Below are 22,114 nucleotides of genomic sequence, written 5' to 3'. Positions count from 1 at the left end.
AAGACTAATTCATATCGAATTTATTCGCATTTCATACACGTTGTGCCGCATATATCTAAAAATGATATATAGCATATTCCATACACATTTCATACATATATTAGTTTTCAACATTTTTTAAAACTACAGTTTATATAATTTATACAGATTTCAAACACATAATGATCACACATATCTCAAAACGATACAAACCAATTTTTACATACAATTAATACACAGGTCAGCAATCAAAAATACTTTGTAATATTGGTTTGAAAATCTATACTAGGAGAGAACATGAATTTTAGGTCTGAAAATGATGTCTGTCATAGAGAGGGAGAGAGAGAGAGAGAGAAATATTTTTAAAAAGAAGAAGAAGTTGATGGGTAACTTCCTAAAAATAAGCTCACAATTAAAATCAGATTATCTTCCTTAAAAAAAGGCCAAAATTGTGGGCATCCATTAAGCTCAAATCTGATATACTTTGTAATTTTGTTGGTATGTTTTGTAAATAAGGAAAAGTAATCTTATGTTTTGTAATATAGAGTCTTAAGTAGTATTATTAGGTCATTTAAGGAGGGGTAAAAACATTTGTGAGGAAGCGAGATGGGTTGCGAATGACTTCAAGATCCGTTGTTAAAAGAAATACTCGAAAGAGAGTTTGTTGGGTTACGACCCGAATCAAAAGAATTTAGAAGTTAATTAATCAATTTAAGTGATAATTCATGATGAAGTCGGAAAGCGCTGCTACCGATAAATCGTTTCTATAAAATTTACTTACAAATATTCGAAGCCGTATTAATTGGGATGGATAGGCTTTAAGTGCGTTAGATGCTTATTTAGGCACGGAAGCCGGAACGACCCATAAAGGCCTCAAAAGTCGCGAGATACAAATTAAAATTTGTGGTAAGACTGGAAAGCGCTGCAACCAGTATGCCATACATTAATAAGATAAAATAAGTATTAAAGCGAACAAAAGGGCATAATCATTCAAGGGCTCATATGCATAATCTTTATCCAAAAATTAGTTACGCCAAATATTAGTCAATAAAAGCGACCGTGCTAAAACCACGGGACTCGGGGAATGCCTAACGCCTTCTCTCCGGTTAACAGAATTCCTTATCCGGACTTTTATTTTCACAGACCAAAATAAAAGAGTCATTTCCTTTTGATTAAGGATTCATAAGGTGACTTGGAACACCAAAACTCAATTCCAAGTGGCGACTCTATAACAATAATTAATCCTTATTCAAAACCATCACTTCAAATGGAAAAAACCTTTAATAATAAAACTCGTGTCCTTCGGGGCGCAAAAACAGGGGTGTGACATTAGTTACTACATGAATTAATATGTTCAGACCGTGATCTGCGACATGTTGAGAGTCGTTACATGAGAAAAAAATGATTCATGGTGGGGGGGGGGGGGGGGGCGTTCATAATCGAGAAGTTCGGGTTTAATTATATGGCTGGGTTGGATTTATACGTATTGGTTGGGTAATTAAATTCACATTGGGTGTACCGGGATTAATCATACACTGCCACGTGGCTTTTTATAAAGCCTCATCTAGTTAACCAATAGTTTTAGGGCTATTTTTAAGCCAAAAATAACATTGAGGGTATTTTTGATCTAATAAGTGGAAGGAGGGTATTTTTTCTTTTTAGACAAACTCAATAGGTTAAGGACATTTTTAAGCAAAAAAATAATTTTGAGGATATTTTTGATCCAATAGGTGGAAGGAAGGTATCCTTGAGCCAAATTCAATATTTAGAAGCATTTTTGGCCTTTTCCGTTACTTGATATATAAATGACAAGTTTGAAATAGTAAGTACGTATGCTTCTGAAAATCAAACAGTGACAACAAAATTCATAATGCTATTCAACATGGCATGTATTTCACTTGTACAATTTTTTGTTTAACACAACCGTTTAACAAGTCAACTTTCCCTTCTTAACTTAGGGTAAAGAAAAAGTCAATTGACTATTCCACACACGAGTTAAAGGATAAATTTATTTATCTTATAGTTTGTGATCAATATTCCAACTATGAAAGTCATTTAATTAATGTGAAGATAAAACTTATAAAGTTTTTATATATCATTTACTCGTATTTCTTCTCTACTTTATTTCTGTAATACAAGTCGATTCAATTTTTCTGATAATTGTCATTGTGTTATATTCCATTTATACATTGTCAAATGCATGTTATCTTATGTAAAGTTTCCGATTATTTTGACGACTTTAAAAATCTCACATCTTATTTAATGGTAAAATAAGAAGAAAAAAAATTCCACGTCCTAAGTTGATGTTAATGTCCATATGAAGACATGAGTATGTTGGATGTGAGTTTGAGTTGTTGATAAACATGAGTGTTATTATTTTAATTTCATACACACACACATATATGTATGTGTGTGGGTATGCATTTATATTTGCTCTTGGAAATAGTATTTATAAATTTAAGGAAAGAGAAAATACATAAATTTCCCCCAAACTTTTCCGAAAAGTTCACTTTAACACTGTAACTTTACAGATCATTTTTTACCCCCTTATTTTCATTTCAAGTGAATTTAATACCTCCTTAAAAGTACCGGATCACACTAGTGGTGGGAAGTGTTCTACACACACCTCCATGTGTCAAAAATTCATTTTTTTTAATTTCTTAAAATTATTTCTGAAAAATCAAATTTCTTTTTTGGGGAAAACTCACTACAAGAAAAATGACCAATAGCGAAGGGAAATATGATCCCTAATAACGACCAGATTTTTCTGGTCGTTGCTCGTCACAATAGCCTCCGCCGCTAAAGCCAATTAACGGCCGGAAAAGTGACCTTGTCCTTAATGATCGTTAGCAACCAGGTCCATTCTGGTCTCTAAATACCTTTTAGGGACCATGTTTCTGGTCCTAGTTGATGGCTTTAAGGCATAGTATCTGGTCCCTAAACATTTTTAGGGACAAATATTCTGGTCCCTAATTAAAAATGTGCAATTAATTTTTCTGGTGCCAGAAACATTTAAGGACGAGTAATCTGGTCGTTAAAGATACTTATGACCTGGTCCCTATAAATCTTTGTCAAATAACTCTTAATCAATTAATTCTACAAATCATATTCAATTTGCAACTAAAAAATTAAATCATGACAGGATAATATAATGATGAACCTGTGGAGCATTTGATAACATATACTCCTTCCGTTTCAATTTATGTGAACCCATTTGACTGGAATTGCGACATTTAAGAAAGAGGGAAGACTTTTGAAACTTGTGGTTCAAAATAAGTCTTGAATATTTGTGTGGCTGTAAATCATTTATAAAGTGAATTTGTTTTTCAAATTAGGAAAGAAGTCATTCATTTTGGTACGGACTAAAAAGAAAATAGGTTCACATAAATTGAAACAGACGAAGTATATAGAGAAATTAATTACAAAAAAGGATCAACATCAGTTGCTGGCACTGTACAACCACAACGTAAGCTATCGTCACAATATAATTGTGTACATATTCCCTTAGCAAAAAATGTAGATAGCTAATATCCTAGCCTATAATATAAAATTTGTCCAACATTCCTAGCAAAATGATAGTCAAATAGTTGTACGTCCTCAAAAACTTGGTTCATGTGAACTCCAGTATCCAGAACCTGTAAAAAGTATCAAGAGATTTTCTTTAGAAAAAAGTATGAAAATCGACTAGACAATTGGTTAAATAATTTTCTATAACTTTACTCTAACAATAATTTAAGAGTTATGACAAGAACAAGCCCTACTCAGTAAGTGTGAAATGAAAAATGAGGTCCAACTCAAGTACTGAACCCCATAATTGACCTTTCATTGGATTCAGAGAACAAGGAAATCAGGAAAAAAGGATAAAACTTGATCTCGAATTTTTTCCACCAGTATTGCAGATAATAGATGCCCAATTACAAAGTTAAGAGATTGGAAATGGTCCATGAATTCTTTTGTCTAAGGACTTCTGAGATTGAAGATGGTCCATACAAATGCAACATTGTCTAAAGATTTACAAGATAAAGTCTATCAATTTAGAAGATGCAAAATTTCTCTGAGAATTCTTTTGTTTTTTTAGCTTTAGAGGTCTTTCTTAATTAATCCTTGTTTGTCTTCTTAATTATTCTTATATAGGGACAAAAGATATGGCACTCAATCCTAAATCTCTCTCAATAAGATTCATTTATATAACTCAATGAGTTAAACATGTATGTCTGTAGTTCTTTTAAAAACTGTTTTTCAAAATGGTTGTTTGAAGCCTCTAAGGTTGAAGGTTCTTTTAAAAGAAATTTTCTTCCACTCAGCAAATAACTTGCAAGCTTTTAAAACACTACCACTGTTTAAGCTGTTCCCTTTTAGCACAATCTGTTTTGCAAAGAACATCCAAATGTGGTTTCGATGTGAAAAAGAAAAAGTGACATCCAAAAGCGGTTTCAATGTGAAAAAGAAAAAGTGACATCCAAAAGTGGTTTCAATGTGGAAAAGAAAAAGTGGTTCAAACGACTCCTTGATACGTATTCTGAGGGAAATAGATTAATCAATTTAATTCCTACCCATATCAAACCATGTCCACTGCAAAAATATTTAACTAAAACCACAAATCACCAAACAACAGAAAAAATAAAACTACTAAAGAAAATGACGCTCAAATTGAAGTTCCATTTCAAATATATCCACGCAATTTTCAGTAAATGGTATCGATTTTTAACAAATTATAAGAAATAATCATTTCCTTCATAGTTCCTACTTTTAATGAAAAGTTTCATAATGACAAGATCTCTTTTATATATATATTCTATTTCTAATAAACAGAGCATACTAGATTCGACTAGATGGAACGAAGGCAAAAGCGCTTTCATTTTTGACACCCCATTTATGTTTCTATGTGAATTAATTCCATTTGAACCTCAAAGTGGATTTTTTTGTGGCATTCGAGCACTATAGCAGAGTATTACTGTTACAGGAGAAAGCAGGGCAATTTCATGCTGCCTGAAAAGAACAGGATTTTTACATGGTCATTAAACACTTTAAACTCCATGTTAGATTCCTACAGTTGCTTGAAAAGAAGCTTTTTTTAATAAGGAACATACAGTTGCTTGAAAAGATCTTTTTTTTTTTTTTTTAATAAGGAACCCGTACGGTTGCTTTAGTTTAGATAACTTTAAGCCTATAAGCTGCAGTAGCCTTCAAATTATCAGGTCAAATGAACATTTAGTTCTAGTTAACAGCAGCAACAAGCAAAATCAACAAAAGATAACACATTTTGAGATAACACCAGCTAATCAACAATCAGTTCTTATCACTGTTTTAAGAGCGCAAAAACTAAAATCAATAAAAAAAAAAAAAAAATTGAAGTTCTGGGTAAGCTGTTACTAACCTGGGTATATTCAATCTTCTCCTGAAATAGGTGATGTCGGAGGCTGAACATTTGAGTGTTGAGCTAATACCAGTTCTTTTAATTGCTTCATCTCATTTTCTACGTTTGACAATCGATCCTTCAAAGAATTATTTTCCTCTTGAGTTGAACGTAGTTCTGACAATAATTCAGTCTTTGAGGAAGTCCTACATTTCAAATCCTTTGCCTTTACTCCACCCCCAAAGCCAAATACATGGCTACGAGTCTGGGGTCCAAAGCATTTTTCTACAATCTCTATGCTTGGAAGAGAAGGTTCGAACGACATCAATTCTTGAATTTGAGCCTAACGAAGTATATATATAGATTTCTGTTAGAATCCATAATATAACTAAAGTAAGGTACATGTTCAGTTGATGAAACTCACATGTTTTTTGATTGTTTCAGAATCGACAAGTGTGTTATTCTTCTGGCGAGTATCAAAGAAAACAGTTGCCAAATCTGGTGGTTTGCCATATTTTTTGCCCTTTACATCAAAGTAAAAGATGTCAAATAATGCCTCGTCAATATAATTTTTTTTTTTATGGTAACACCTTCTGATAAATAATCTCTCTAATTGGCTGTCTACTAATATGATGAAACATCTTCAACTTAGCTCTATTTGCTGCATTCCTACTGCTTCTCGACTATTTTGTGTAACAATATTAAATCCAAATGTTATAAATAAATTCTCAATTAAAATATCATAGTAAGAAAATAATGAAATCTTGTGATTAGAAATCATGTCAAACCTGAAAACTTTCTGAAGAAAACTGTTCTTTTACCAACCACTCAATTGTTTCTTGTCTACCCCTTCCGGTAGATTCTTAAGAGCCTCTTGGATTGACTTACCCTTTACATAGTTTGCATGCAATCCACCTCTCCATTTGTTCCATAATTCTTTCATCCATGCCAAGATATGATCGCGATTAATGTTCATGTCATCACTCTCAAATTTATCCTGCAGTAAGTCAAACTTAGGTTGAGCTCCAATATGTGATTAAATTAGCACAGAAAAAAGTCAACTTTCTAACACTAGGGTCTTGAGGTATTTTTGCAGTGTGGTCTTCAGAAAAAATATGGCAAAAACATATTGTCTGAAGCAGCCAGTTCTAGCAAGATGGTGGACAAAAATGGTAAGAAAAGAGGAAACAGAGAAAGAGAAAAAGAATAATCCATCTAATTACCGCAACCGCTGCCCACATGTGATTTAACTTTTCTTCCTTAATGTCATTCCACTTTGATACTCCTAGTGGACACATATTACGATCACGAACTATTTTTCCCAAGTGCCTCGAAAATAGATTGCTGTTCTTTCCAACTGTTCGGTTATTGTAAAATGTTACTTTTAGCTTTTGTCCAACTTCAAGTGATGCAACTTCTTTGCACTTGTTACTTCCTCGAACCTTTTTTACCTTTTCAGTAGAACATGAACCTACAATTGCATAATTTAGAAATGTCAAAAAATATTGTACAAGTGATAAACTTGTGATCAAATAGATTTGAGAAACCATACTTGTTTCAACTGTTTGGGTGGGCTGCGTAACTTGATCAGTAGAAGGAGAAACTGAAATATCAGTTTGCATATGCTCTTTCTCATGAACCAAAGAGTTTTTATTTGTTGTTCGCAATCCTTGAGTAGTAGACATGGTAGAAGCTGATCTTGTACTATTAGAAAGTCTTGACATATTTTGACTAGCATAAAGAGCACTCTTATAGGAAGATCCCCCTTCATTTCCAGACACCCCAAAAGCGCCCATAGATCTTAGCCCTCGATCCTTTCCCTTCGCTATATCTCCTAGTACAAGAAAATCATATTAGTAAAAAATTTAACATTAAAATTCAGTTGTACAAATAAATAACATGATAGATTTGAGAAACTATACTTGGTTCAAATGTTTGGGTGGATTGCACAACTTGATTAGCAGATGGAGAAAACAGAACATTAGTTTGCATATGCTCTTTCTCAAGAATCAAGGGATTTTTATTCATCGTTCCCAGTCCTTTTCCTGTAGACATGCTATTTTATGGAAGGATCCCACCTCATTTCCAGATACCTTTAAAGAGTCCATAGGTCTAAGTCCTTGCCCTCGTCCCTTTGCTGTAGCATCTACTTCAAGGAAATCATATTAACAAACACTTTAGTATTAAAATTCAGTTCTACAAATTAATAAGATAATAAATTTAAGAACCATACGTGGTTCAACTGTTTGGGTGTATTGCATTACTTGATCAGTACATGGAGAAAATGGAATATCAGTTTGTAATCCTTGAACAACACACCTGGTAGAATCTAATCGTGTTGGCATACTTTTACTAGCACAAAAAGCACTCTGTAGGTATGATCCCACCTTATTACCGGAAACCCCTATAGATGTAATCCCTCGCCCTCGTCCCTTCCCTATAGCACCCGGTGCAGCCTTCACAGTGGATCTCACCTCATTTTCAGGCTTTAATGGTTTCATATTAAACCTGCAAAAAACCAAAAGGAAAAAATTAGGACATTATAAACACCATGCGCTAACCGAAAACTCATGTAAACAAAATGTATAACAATGAGTATGCTAATGCATAAAGAGATACTTCACCTCATCCATTCTTCTTCGTTTATTTTGTGTAGGATTTTCTAAACCTACAACATCATCATCCATTTGTTGCACAACCTCATAGGTATCACGAGGTTGCATCTTTCTCACTACACGCCAACATTTATTGGAATTATCACTAGCATTAAATTCTTGAGATGCTTGGTCCGCTAATATCAAAGGCTCATTTGTTTTCAAAAATCGCCCCCAATTAACATTTACCAAGCCATATTCATCTTTTTTAACTCCTTTTGTTTTATCATACACATCAAACCAATTACATCGAAATTAAATCACTCTTCGACCAACGAATTGCAATTCAAGAACATCGGTTAAAATCCCTTAGTAATCAATATTCTCACTTTGTTTATCAGTTTCACCAACAACAACCACGCCACAATTTTGAGTACGTAACTGTTTATCATAATCTTCTACATGATATCTATATCCATTAACGAGGTAGCCATTAAAATGTGTCACATATTTGGTAGGACCACGTGAAAGTTCGAGCAGATTTTGGATAATCTCACTATCATCTCCTTTATGCAATTCTGCAACCTTTCAACAAGATAAAGTTGATTAATTCGGAATGAGTAATACAACACAACATTAATTGCCAAATTTTATGCGTATATATTACTCACCCTAACTTTAAACCATTCAATAAATTGTTTATTCCATTCATCATCAGACAAGTGTTGAGTAGCATCCACATGAATTTGTGCAAACCCTCTACAAATTTGAGGGGAAACCCAAATGTCATACAAAAATTGAAATAATTGTAAAAGAAACAAAGAGAATGAAATGAAATGAAAGAAAAAATTTCAAACTCTAGAAATTGTACAACTTCTTCACAATTCTTCAATATGTATATATGTGCTTGATCCAATTCATTTGTTTGCTTCAAGGTCATCGTTTTTCTAGCTCCCAAAGTTTTTCCAAATTTACAATACAGAGATGAACCTTAATCTGATTCTTGTAAACCACCATCATAATTTCTTTCTGACCGATTAAACTTTGTGTCAATTGTATGCAGATACCTTGAACACAAGGTCATACATTCATTTGCAAGGTATCCTTCTGCAATAGAACCTTCTGGACAAGCCCTATTGCCGATGAGAGATTTTAAAAAATATAACTATCACTCTATAGGATACATCCACCGATACTGAATTGATCCAGCAAGCCTAGCTTCATTAGCTAAATGAATAGGCAAGTGCACAATTACATCAAAAAATGAAGGAGGGAAGACTTTTTCTAGCTTGCAAAGAGTTATAGGAATTTGAGCTTCAATTTGTTCCTAGTCATCCATCCTTAACACCTTAGCTCCAAGCGCATTGAAAAATAAAGATAACTCAATAAGAGGCTCACACACTTCTTTCGACAACATACCACGTAGTGCAAGAGGGAGTAAATGTTGTAGGATAACATGGCAATCATGACTCTTTAAGCCAGATATCTTGTGATCTTTCAAGTTCACACATTGAGAAACATTAGATGAAAATCCATCCGGGACCTTTAAATTTTTAAAGAAAAGGCAGAAGTTGTGCTTTTCTTGGGGAGATTATGTGTAAGGTGCAATTGGAACTTCATATTTTTCTCCTTTTTTGATGGGGTGCAACTCTGGCCTGATGTTCATTTGTTGCAAATCTAGTCTAGTATTAATGGCATCCTTGGTCTTTCTTGCAACATTCATGATCGTTCCCAAAATGTTATCACTTATGTTTTTCTCGATATGCATAACATCCAAATTATGTCGCAACAAGAGAGATTTCCAATATGGAAGTTAAAAAAAATACTCCTCTTATTCCAGTTATCCTTCCGTTTATCATGTGATATCTTGATCCTTTTCTTTGGATCCTTTGTTAACTATAGCCCTTCAAGATCTTGCACTTGATTAAGTATCTCAATGCCAGAACACATTTTTGGTGGGAGCCTTAGCTCTTTTGTGCCATCAAATGACTCATTATCATTCCTCCATCTGTGATTACGAGGAAGGTAATGTCGATGGCCCATAAAACACTGTTTCTTACCATGAGCCAATCTTATTGAAGAAGTGTCTTTGTTGCAACAAGGGCATGCCAATTTCCCTTTTGTACTCCATCCAGACAAATTTCCATATGCTGGAAAGTCATTGATGGTCCATAACAAAGAAGCTTGCAACTTAAAATTCTGTCTAGTTCTTTGCATCAAAGGTCTCACTACCAACTTCCCATAACTCCTTCAATTCATCTATCAAATGTTGAAGATATACGTCAATTGCATCTCCACGACTAACTGGACCAGGAATCAACATTGACATAATGAAATTTTCTTGTTTCATACACAACCGAGGTGGTAAATTATAAAGAATAATTACCACGCGCCAAATGCTATGTTAGGTTTTTGAATTCCTAAATGGCTGAAATCCATCACTAGCAAGTCCAAGTCGAATATTACGAGTCTCGGCCGCAAAAGAGGGATGAAGTTCATCAAATGATTTGCATGCCATTGAATCTGCTGGATGCCTCATTATTCCATCACCAACTCTTTTATCATGATGCCATGTCATCAAAGAAGATGTCTTGGTTGACATAAACAACCTTTGAAGCCTAGGCTTTAACGGAAAATAGCGTAAAGTCTTTAATGCTATCTTTTTACCTTTTTTATTCTTTGGTTCCCCATTATGTTCATCTAATTTCCATCTGGACACACCATAAATTTTACAGGATTCAAGTAAGTTATCCTCCTTCCAGTATAACATGCAATCATTTTGTACAAGCATCAATCTTGTGGTAGGAAAGCCCAAGATTCTGAACTACCTTCTTTGCCTCATAATATGACTTTGGCAAATTTGATGGAACAACTCATCCTTTAACATTTTTAGTAACATTGTAAATGAATCATTACTCTAGTGACCCATACTTTTTATTTAAAGCCATTTAATCACCATGGAAACTTTGAAATTTTTGAACTTTGGTATAATGGCTTCTCAAAATCCCTCAATAGGCTATAAAATTTTTTGGCTTCAACATTTGGTTCCTCTTCAAGTAAACCATCAGAACCATCATCTGCAGTGCCTCCTTCATGATTAGGATATAAATTTCTCAAAATTTCTTGTACTTCATCCTCACTTTCATACTCTTCTGCTTCACTATCATCTTCATCTTTACATTCTGATTGTGGCTCACCTAAAACTTCCCCATGGTGATACCAAAAAGTATAATTTTGAATTATACCATATACTTTCAAATGTGACTCGACTGTTTCACGCGTTCCTAATGTTGTGTTACAACATTTGACACATGGACATCGTATTTCATACAATTCTCCAATTTTTCTTAAAGCATAATCCAAGAACTTAAACACCCCGATTGAGTAGGCTTCATCAAGCCGATTATCAACAAGGTGCATCCATTGCTTACATGGTGCCATAACCTTAGAAGGTATATAAAAATTAGATTTAAAAGAAAAGGATAACAAAAAACATATATTACCCCTATTCAACTAATGCACACAAAAGAAAATAATATCCATTTTAGCTGACCAATTTTAGTTCATGAACCACATTGTAGATGGAAACTAAACATATTGATTATCAAGTTTCTTTCTTTTATAACTCGTTTTCTTGTTTAACTACAACCACCTTTCTGACAACAACAACAATAACAGACAAAAGTAAAAAAAAAAAAAAAAAAAGGTACAATTACAGTAGCGATTTAAGATTAGAGAAAGGCAGAAGAGTAAAAAGAAATTATGTAGTAGCAGTGATAAAATATGTAACAAACATAAAAGAATAAGAATAAGAAGAAGAAGAGCAACGACAACAGAGGAGAAGAAGAAGAAGAGTAGCTCGAAATTTACCAAACGCTTTAGTGTACAAAACACAAAATTGAAAACAAACACTTAATGGCAGATCACTCGAACATCCACACCATGGTCTTATGCCATATTAATTAAAAGATAAATAGAAAAAGAAGAAAGTATACTAGAAAAGACTTAAAGTTTCAGTAAACCTATTTTTCATTATCTATATTTGAAACCTAACTATACAAGACTTAGAGTCTCAGTTTACAAGCACAACCATTCTCAGCATCTTGATAAGCTAAACTCTTCTTAGACTACAATGAAATGCTATAGCTACATTCATGAAGAAGCTAGTAAAAGAAGGCTTAGAAGCCATAAGTTGAGCACAATACTAACTCTTTTTTAAGTTCCATTTATCATTCTTAAAAGAAGTTAAGAGCAGGATCATCAACTTATATGCCTATAAATAGAAAATGCAACATCAACCGAAATATGAAAGACATCCATTACATGTTACGTGCACAGGTCATCGACCATTTTTTAGACAACTTCTATAATGGACATTGGACAATAGAATAATTATGCATATAAATTCATGACTACAACAGTGGCAAGCAGCAGTAGCTAAAGCTCAAATATGTAAACTTTACTTCAAAAAATTTAAGAATTCCATATCCCAATTCATAGTTAAAATAAAAAATTTGAATCTCAAAATCTGAAAGATGCTATACAAATTGGGACTGAGGTAGTAATTAATAAAAAAATAACCCAATATATTCACATTTTCATTTTTGGTTAAGATTGAGTTGACCCAAAAGAAAATTGAAGTTCCTGAAAATCCCCATTTCAGCAAATGCACAAAAAACCCCATTAGCACCTGAGAGTCAAAGCTGTAAGATTATACAATTAAAATTCTAAACCCCAAATTATTAACCAAGAACAATTTTTTTTTTTTTCATTCAATTAGTTACCTAAGAACATTTCTTTTTTCATTCTAAACCCCCAACTAGTTTACCTTCACAACCAAAAAAATGATACAAACAAATTTATGACAGTATTCAAACCACTAGAGATACAAACACTTGCGAAATTTTAAGAAATAATTGTAGAAACCCCAGTAACAAAATGTATCCAACACCAATTAGAAAGGCCAGAAATTAAGCTTACCAAAAAGAAGTAGACTCCAGCAGCTATCAATCAAGAAAAAGAACTTTGAAATCTCAAATTGATTTTAGCTGGGTTTAGGTCTTCAGGGATTCTACAGAGAGAGAGGGCAAAGTTTTTGTTTCCCTGCTTTAGCAATTGGGATTTAGACGGGTCTTCAGGGATTTTGGAGAGAGAGAGAGAAGGAAATTTTTGATTTTGGCGCCTTAAGGTGAAATTTTCAGTGCGACCCGCGTATAAATTTTATTACTAGCGATTGGGTCTCTGTGCCCTTCATTTCATTAAAAACTAAAAATGCGTATTAGAGACCTGAAAATAATATCGTCCCTGTAAGTGTACCATTAGGGACCATATTTTATACTTGTCGCTAAATCTTGGTCGCTAATAACCCTTTTTCTTGTAGTGACTCTCTCTCTCTCTCGATCGACATGATGTCACGACCCAAAATTCCAAATGGCTGTGAGGGCACCTATCCTAACCCATAGGCGAACCCAAATGAAAAGCAAGCCTCTAATTATAAATTTAAGTGCGGAAATTAAAGGAAAACAACCAAACGTACCCAATATGCCTTAATAACATAAATATGAACAAGTCTAAGTCAAAATTCCTTCCTAAGACCTGGAAGTCATAAGTACAAGAGCTACTAATCCAAAATACAAGTCTTAAATTACTGCATAACACTGTCGAAATGGAGAAAAACAAAAAATAAAGATAGGAAAGAAGTCCGATGCTGTGGGACCATCGTCAGCTTAACCTAGACACTAAATTATGCCTCCGCGATCAGTAGAATCTCGACCTCTACCCATATCCGAACCTACACACAAAAGGTGCAACAAGTGTAGAGGGAGTACGGAAAGCACATGTACCCAGCAACATCGTCGATCGACCCTAAACTACAGCGATGACGAGGGTTGGTACTTCCGATACACACTTCGTTGCTTTGTAAGTGACAAGATATACAATTTTTATACATTTAAGCAAATAAGCTTAGATAATCCACGTTTCAATCAAGTCCTAAAGCTTCATACTTTCAGATCATAATCATAAGGCTTAGCCCTTTCCAATTACAGTCATGAAGCTTAGTCTTTTCCCATTTACAGTCATAAAGCTTAGTCCTTTCCAATTATAGTAATAAAGATTCAACCTTTTCAACGATCCGGATAAGCATGTCATGAAAACAAGTCAATCAAGTAAAAATGGTATGAAATGCAAATGAAATGTATTCAATGCAATAGCCATATGCAACGACATACACACGCTCCTGCGGTAGGTTTCACGTGACCCATAGGGACTCATCGGGTACCACTCGATAGGAAAATAACATCATCATCACTGCGTCCAAGTACCATATCCAATATTCAGCATCTAAGGTCTCTTTATCGTATCTCATCAATTAGATGCTAATAATATCATGAATGAATGTAATGGATATGCGTACACCATGCAAAAGCATATTATCAATTCAATATCAAGAACATATATCCTCCTTTATAATTTAGACAAGATGTGGAGTTATGAATGTAAGTTAAGTCAATATTCACAAGTATTAATTATGAATGTAAGTTAAGTCAATATTCACAAGTATTAATTAAACATGGCCATCATAGCTTAAATAAGCAACAACCACACCAACCTAGTTGATTTATCCACAACCTTCAAGGCCCGAAGGCTAAACACATAATCTTCATCACATCGCATGATTCTTTCATATTTTAGTTACCCATACAGTTACATTGATACCCGCATAAGTGCTCGTCACCTCATGACTACGGGCCCCCAATTCCCCGTTACACCCCTTAATTATATTTACCAACACATAACACTATATAAAGAGTCTGGTAAGTCTCAACTTGCCTTAGATTTGAAGTCACATAGCTCACGAACAGATTGCCCTTCGTCAATGCCTCCAAGCGAGAAGATTAGGGCTTCCGAAAGCTCTACCTCGTCTAGATTTTTCAAATGAGTTCTTTCTAGTCAAAATAGTATTCTACGAGGTTAGATGGGTCCAAAGATACCCATATTGCTATATTTTAGTTCGGAACCAAAAAACAAACCCAAAAAGGTAACCCCGAGTCCACAAGGGCAAAAGTGAAATTTTATTGCAAAATCTATTTACCATAACCTATGGAGTCTAAATCCAGAGAATGACTCAAACAAGACTTCAATTCGATTCCAATTTGAAGAAATTCAAAATTTTAACTTAGAGCTTTAAAATTCCAAAAATGTGACCCCGAACTCCGGCTACCAAATCAGAATTTTCCTTTCAAAATAGTTTGCCCCCGACTCAAAGAACTTAAATCCAGAAAATCCAGTAAAAAAGACTCCAACTTGAACTTCAATTTCTTATTTTTCCCAAAAATCCAACCTAGGGTAAAACCCCCCAATTTTCCAACACCCAATCATGAAATTAACTCTAAATAATGTAAGAAATCTATGGAGTACCATGAAATAAGGTTTAGATTCTTACCCCCAGCAAGTACGAGAAGAATGCCTTGAAATCACCTCAATTCGAGCTCTTATACTTGTGAGCCAAAGTCCTGAAACAGGTATGAAAAAACGCAGCAGCCGTCCGACCCCAAAATCTGGTGCTTGATGGTCACGAAACTCACCTTTGACAAGCCCAACATAATCCTTGTGAGATTCCACCAAAGATAGCATTTTGAATCACCCAATTTGGCCTTAATATAATAGAGATATGATGTTTTGAAGTTTTAAAGCAAGCCTGATATTTATGGACAAACATAGGGACATAATCGGTATTTTTGAAATTGTTGCACCAGAAAATTCAGCAATTGTAAAATTATAGTTTTAGCACCCAAAACTCATCCGGAACTTCCTGCGCACAAACCATATATGTATTTCAATCATAAAACACGCTACGAAATGCTTGCGCACTCAAAATACCGAAAAGAGGTCATTTTGACCCGGTATTGACCAAGGTCAACTCCAATTTTTCAAATTACCAGATTTTCGACCAATGATCCAAATCACACTCGAATGCTTCAGGACCCAAACCAACAGTTCAACTAAGTCAAAAATCACATTCCGGACCTAATGGAATCGAAAAAACTTCAAAAATGACACATTTATCCCCGATGTTGACTTTGGTCAAACTTCTTTATTTCTTAACTTAAGAACGTCCTATTTTGCTATAACTGATCCGAAATTCACTCGGTTACCTCGTGGACCGCGCTACCCATCCCCGCAAGTCATAAATACCAAGATGAAACTATGAGAAGGGTATTTTGGAGAAAACAAGTCTAAAAGCTCAAAACGACCAAGCGGATCGTTAAATCATCTACCACTTAAGCATACGTTCGTCCTCGAAGGGTAAAGAAAAGCACCAAAGCTGTCAAGTAGCCGAAGAATCTCTATCATAAACCTCATGAAAGTATCCACGAGAAAGAATAACGCCGATAGCGCCGCTTCTTCACTTTATCAATCAAAACTTCCTTTAACTTAGCTCAAAGACCCAAATTTCCATTTTTCCATACTTGAAATTTCTTTCATAGCTGATCCTACATTTGAACTGACTCTGCTCGAATTCCTTGATTATGATTATAACCGCACCTCTGAATGCAATTGATTGATTCCACAAATTCCCTCATAGGCACCACAATCCTTTAGTTGTAGCCGTAATCCTTTGCCAAACTTCTACGGGCAAAATACTCTAATTCTACTTATCTTTCTTCCTCACCTTTCAAAGTCGTGTTTACCACCAAGAATCCGTAGAACATACGTTGTTACACACAACAAGTCTAAACCATGTCTCTCTTTGACTAGAAAAGAATCTGTGCTTGTTCTGAGCTAATTCTAAGCATTTTCGTAAAAAAATTGACCTTATCCAATGCCGATTGCACTAATTCCAATTTTGTTAGTTTTGTTCATCGAGCTGAAGCTACCGAGTCATAAAACATAGTCCAATTCCTCTGTAATCTTCAAACAATATACTATGTGCATCACCTTAATGATTACTTCCCCCTAAAGACTTCCCATAACCATGTGTACCTCCTCAATACATCACCAAGTTCTGGCATAACCCATTAGAACTGTCCGAATAGGTGCCATCAGTAAAATATCATCAAGTCCACTTGTAAACTCCAATAAATCCCAATAACCCCATCATACCTCTATTCTGAACCATAAATGTCACACCCTTTTTTTCCATAAAATAAATTTTACATTTAGTTTAAATTTATTTAAAAGGGTTTTTCCAATTGAAGTGATGTTTTGAAAAGGGATTATTTTATTTATTCAAAGTCGCCACTTGAAATTGAGTTTTGGTGTTCGAGGTCACCTTATTGAATCCCTAACAAAAAATAAATGACCCTATTATTATTGGTCTGCAAAAATAAAAGTTCGGATAAGGAATTCTATTGACCGGGAAGAAGGTATTAGGTATTCCCCGAGTCCCGTGATTCTAGCACGGTCGCTTTTATTGACTAATAATTGGCTTAAATTATTTTGGATAAAGTGCATGTATTTATTAGTTATGCCTATGATTCGCTTAAATATAGTTGACCTTTTACTAGTCTTGACTAAGGCGCGTAGTTACGACCTCAGTCTCGACATACACCAGCCGTGACGCGTAAACGCGACCTTAACTTGCGTATCACACCTAGAATTTTGAGCCTACTTGCCTTACTTATAGCCTGTTTGGCCAAGCTTATATTTCCCCCAAAAGTACTTATTCTTTCAATAAGTGCTTATTTGAAAAAAAGTGAGGTGTTTGGCCAAGCTTTTGGGAGAAAATAAGTGCTTTTAGGGAGTAGCAAAAGTTTTTGAAAGCTTTAAAAAAAACACTTTTGCCCTAAAAGCACTTTTTTTGAAAAGTACTTTTTGAGAAAAATACAAATAGAAGACTTTTTAAAGCAGCGCCAAACACTAATGACTGCTCAAAAGTGCTTTTTTAATTAATTGGCCAAACACAAACTGCTTTTCGCCAAAAGTGCTCTTTTGAAAAGTACTTTTTAAAAAAAGTACTTTTTAAAATAAGCTGAATTTAAAAGCTTGGCCAAACAGGCTATTAAACAATGATGATTATTTTTATGTAAATTCTTAAGTCAAGATGTGTAACTAATCCAAGACAATTATTTTGTCACTTTTTCACTCTTTAATAATGGGTTTTGAAGCGAATTCGCAAACCACCTCATTCCCTTACTTAAATAATTAATTAGGTGTTTGAAAATTAATCTAAACCCAAGCATTCTAATCTGCAGTTGAACTCAAATTACTATGACAGTTCTTACTTTAAGATTAAACCTTTAAGGCCCATTTCTTATTTTTAACAACGTGTAATTTCAAGGGAAAAGGACACAAATGGCCGCTGGGCCATAAATAATCCCACGCATTGACCCATCTATTCCCAAACCCAAAAATTAGCCCATAAACTATTCCCATCCGGTAGCCAAAATCTGTAGCAAGCCTTTTGTGGCGACTAAAAGTCGCCACAAAGATTTAAAAAGTTGCCACTTAAGGTTGGCCGGTCCAACAGCCCAAGCGCTTTTTTTTTTTAAAAAAAAGTCAAACTTTTTGTGGCGACTAAAGGCCTGCAGAAAAATCAGGCTTTTTAGTGGCAATTAAAAAAGTCGCCACTAAAGGCTAAATATCCCAAAACATGTATAATATGTGTATATTTAGTAAGAAATATCCCAAAAAAACTCTGAGGCGATTTTTGTATATAATATGTATCATTTGTGTATAAACATATGCATCAGTACCTATCTGTAATGTATTGAAACTGTATAAAATATGAATCACTAAGGTATGTATCATTTTTGTATATAATATGTATCTTTTGTGTATATAATGTGTATTATAGAATAGCAAATTGTATCACTTTTGTATATATTATGTATCATTTTTGTATAGAAAGTGTATATATAATTCCAGCATGTGTATATAAACTGTATCAGTCTTGTATAGAAAGTGTATCATACGTATAAAAAATGTATCATAGAAACCGCATCGTTGTGGTATATAATATGTATCACTATTGTATATGTGAAAAAAAAATCGTATCATTATTGTATAATATGTGTATAATAAATGTATAATTAACGTATAATTTATATACAATAAATGTATAATTAATTCCAGCATATGTATATAAACTGTATCATTCTTGTATATAAAGTGTATATATAATTCCAACATATGTATATAAACTGTATCATTCTTGTATATACTACTAAATATACACATATTATACATATTTTGGGATATTTCTTACTAAATATACACATATTATACATATAAACTGTATCATTCTTGTATATACTACTAAATATACACATTTTATACATATTTTGGGATATTTCTTACTAAATATACACATATTATACATGTTTTGGGATATTTCTTATTAAATATACACATATTATACATGTTTTGGGGTATTTAAACTTTAGTGGCGACTTTTTTAATTGCCACTAAAAAGCCCGATTTTTCTATAGCAGGCCTTGTGGTGACTTTTAGTCGCCACAAAAATCGATTTTTTTTTTTTTTCTTCTAACTTTAACAACATGCGTGTCGCATGATTATTTTAAGCCGAAGCGGACTCTTGGGAAGTATTAGGCCCAAATATTCAACAAATGTGGCATTACTTTTTGAGTGTTAGACTGTGATGTCCTTTTCCCTAATTTCAAAGCAACTTACTACATAAATTGTATTAAATCACAAATTGCAAATACAGAAAGAAGTAACATATATAAACATATTAATGGGAGCATTTAAATAAGCAACATCCTAAGTAAGCAATAAAGAGACACTGGCACTAGCAAAGCAAAAATAAAAAAAACGTAACTGAAGCATGGAATTTTATTTTTTTACAACATAACTAACACTTATAATTATGTAAACTTGTTCTACTCCGATTTGGTGTGAGCATATAAACATGTAAATTATACTTCCCTATTAATTTTAACATGAAAATTGAAGAACAAAGTTTTTCGAAAATTAAATTATCTTTCTACATTATGTGATCTAACGATTTATTTTAGAAACCAAACTCAAACATGCAATGGTCTCCCAAATATATTGCAAACACATTTACAGAACCAACTTCCAAACACTAAAAGACCAAACTCAAGTCAAACGCCACTTAACTTCCTTTGATATAGAAGAAATAGAAAAATTCATAAAGTGGACATGAACTCAAGATGAAGGGATAAATACTAATACATGTAAAAGTCTTCAAATATGCCGACATGCATTCTGGGGAGAACGAAAATCATGGACCAATATTTATTTAAGCAATTTAACAAATTCCGCGATTAAAACAACTTGGACAAGTATTTAATAATAATAAACTGTTTTAACCCAATCTTAAGGATATATTCTCCAATAAAACTGATTCATATAAAATATTGAGTAGAAAAGTAATAGCAGGAACGAACCTTCAAATTCTTTTTTCGATTAATGACGGAAAACAATCGTACAATTTACAGATTTCCAAAGCTAGCAAAGCTAGTTTTCAGGTCGACGAACTCAAAACCGCGAATGAAAAACTCGAACTCCAACTTAACTTTCAAACCAAGCCTTTCGAAACTGGTATTTTACTCTCTCAATATTTTATGCCTTCTTCTTTTTTTGCCCTTCTTTGTTACTGTGTTTGTGCGTATGTATGTGCTGTGTGTGTGTGTGTTGTTTTTCTTCTCTGTGTTTTTTTGTTTTTTTTTGTTTTTTTTTGTTTTTGTTTTTGTCGTGTGTGTGGTGTTATATATAGTGTATGAGGGTGTGTTGCATATTAAGAGGGAATGAAGGTTTTGGAGTCTTAGAGATAATTAACTGTTGAGAATTTTAAGGAAGAGGAGTTTAAAAGATTGATTTTGGTTGAATGTTTTAAGGGGAAGGTGACGTGCAGGGAAAGGGGAAAATGGGAGTTTTGGATTAGTGGGGAAGTGCAGGTGGTTTAGTTATTTTATGAAACCATTTGTTTTTTTTTTTTAAATTTCTTTTTTCTCTCTTTTTTTTTTTTTTTTTGCTTGTCTTGTGTTTTGTTTTTTCCTTTAAAAGATAAAAATTATATAGAGATAAAAATATTAACTAACTAAGATATAGAAAAGTTAAATAGCTAGTTCAAAATAAAATGTAACTAAGAAAAACTAATAACACTAGCTTGTTTATTAAAACCTACATTAGAAGAAAACATTTTTTTTTTGTATATATCTTTTCTTTTTGAAGGAAAAAAAATGAAAACAAGAATTATCCTAAAATGTGACTCTATTTTGTAGTTTTCAAAATTTTCAAGTAAAACTTACTAAAAATGAAATAAAAATTAAATTATGTAATCTAGACCTAAAATAACACCATTGGTGATGATGTCATTGAGGCAGTACTGGATTTTTTTCAATAACACTACTTTCCATAAGCTTGTTAATTGCACATGAGTCACCCGCATTCCCAAAGTAAAGCACCCCTCCTCTATTAAATAGTATAGGCCCATGTCTTGTTGTAATGTGCTATACAAGATCATAGCTAAGATTATTACCAAGAGAATGAGTGCAGTCCTTGAAGATCTCATAGATAATAGTCAATCAGCCTTTGTGCCGCAAAGAGTGCTTTCATACAACATAGTACTGAGCCATGAACTTATTAAAGGATATACTAGGAAGGGTATATCAACAAGGTGCATGGTGAAAGTTGATTTACAGAAGGCATATGACTCAATTGAGTGGGTGTACCTAGAGCAAGTGCTGATCCTACTCCAATTCCCAGATGTATTTGTTAAATGGATCATGACATGCCTAACTTCTGTCACTTATTCTATTAACCTGAATGGTGCACCTACACCACCTTTTGATGTAAAAGGAGGATTGAGACAAGGAGATCCCATGTCTGCCTATCTCTTTATTCTTGCAATGGAGTATTTGAACAGATTGCTCAAGAAACTTCATACTGATAGAAGCTTTAAATTCCATCCCAGGTGTGCAAAACTGTAATTGATACAACTAAGCTTTGCAGATGACTTGCTTTTGTTTAGCAGGGTAGATGTTCCATCTGTACAAGCATTATTTTCGTGCTTTAACCAGTTTTCCCAAGAATCTGGTCTAAAAGCAAACCTGCAGAAATGTTCTCTCTACTTTGGAGGTGTGAAACAAAGTGTCCAAGACCAGATTTTAGACATAATAAAGGTCCCAAAAGGTGAGTTGCCCATCAGATACCTAGGGGTACCTTTAAGTACTAAAAGACTGTCCATAGCTCAGTG

The 22,114-nt window shown here is 33.8% G+C and overlaps 1 protein-coding gene across 13 annotated transcripts; it reads right to left on the bottom strand.

The window, feature by feature from the left end:
• Nucleotides 1–3,516: 3,516 nt before the first annotated feature.
• Nucleotides 3,517–13,302, bottom strand: LOC132056877 (uncharacterized). 13 transcript variants are annotated; one of them, XM_059449272.1, is made up of 9 exons: nucleotides 12,910–13,298; nucleotides 8,601–8,688; nucleotides 7,723–7,843; nucleotides 7,258–7,481; nucleotides 6,888–7,169; nucleotides 6,559–6,806; nucleotides 5,760–6,332; nucleotides 5,357–5,678; nucleotides 3,517–3,614 (listed from the first exon to the last, which is right to left on the bottom strand). In XM_059449272.1, exons 4-7 carry the CDS (start codon nucleotides 7,388–7,390, stop codon nucleotides 6,153–6,155), a joined length of 843 nt encoding a protein of 280 aa, XP_059305255.1. In that variant the 5' UTR covers nucleotides 7,391–7,481; nucleotides 7,723–7,843; nucleotides 8,601–8,688; nucleotides 12,910–13,298; the 3' UTR covers nucleotides 3,517–3,614; nucleotides 5,357–5,678; nucleotides 5,760–6,152. The 13 variants fall into 13 exon arrangements, with proteins under 13 accessions (XP_059305255.1, XP_059305257.1, XP_059305258.1 ...); XM_059449274.1 differs by lacking the exon at nucleotides 8,601–8,688 and having other exon boundaries at nucleotides 5,357–5,474; nucleotides 5,546–5,678; XM_059449275.1 differs by lacking the exon at nucleotides 8,601–8,688 and having other exon boundaries at nucleotides 5,357–5,455; nucleotides 5,546–5,678.
• Between the last annotated feature and the right edge of the window lie 8,812 nt (nucleotides 13,303–22,114).

Source organism: Lycium ferocissimum, chromosome 5, assembly GCF_029784015.1.
Source record: "Lycium ferocissimum isolate CSIRO_LF1 chromosome 5, AGI_CSIRO_Lferr_CH_V1, whole genome shotgun sequence".
NCBI classification, from domain to species: domain Eukaryota; kingdom Viridiplantae; phylum Streptophyta; class Magnoliopsida; order Solanales; family Solanaceae; genus Lycium; species Lycium ferocissimum.
This window is presented reverse-complemented; position numbering and strand designations above follow the sequence as displayed.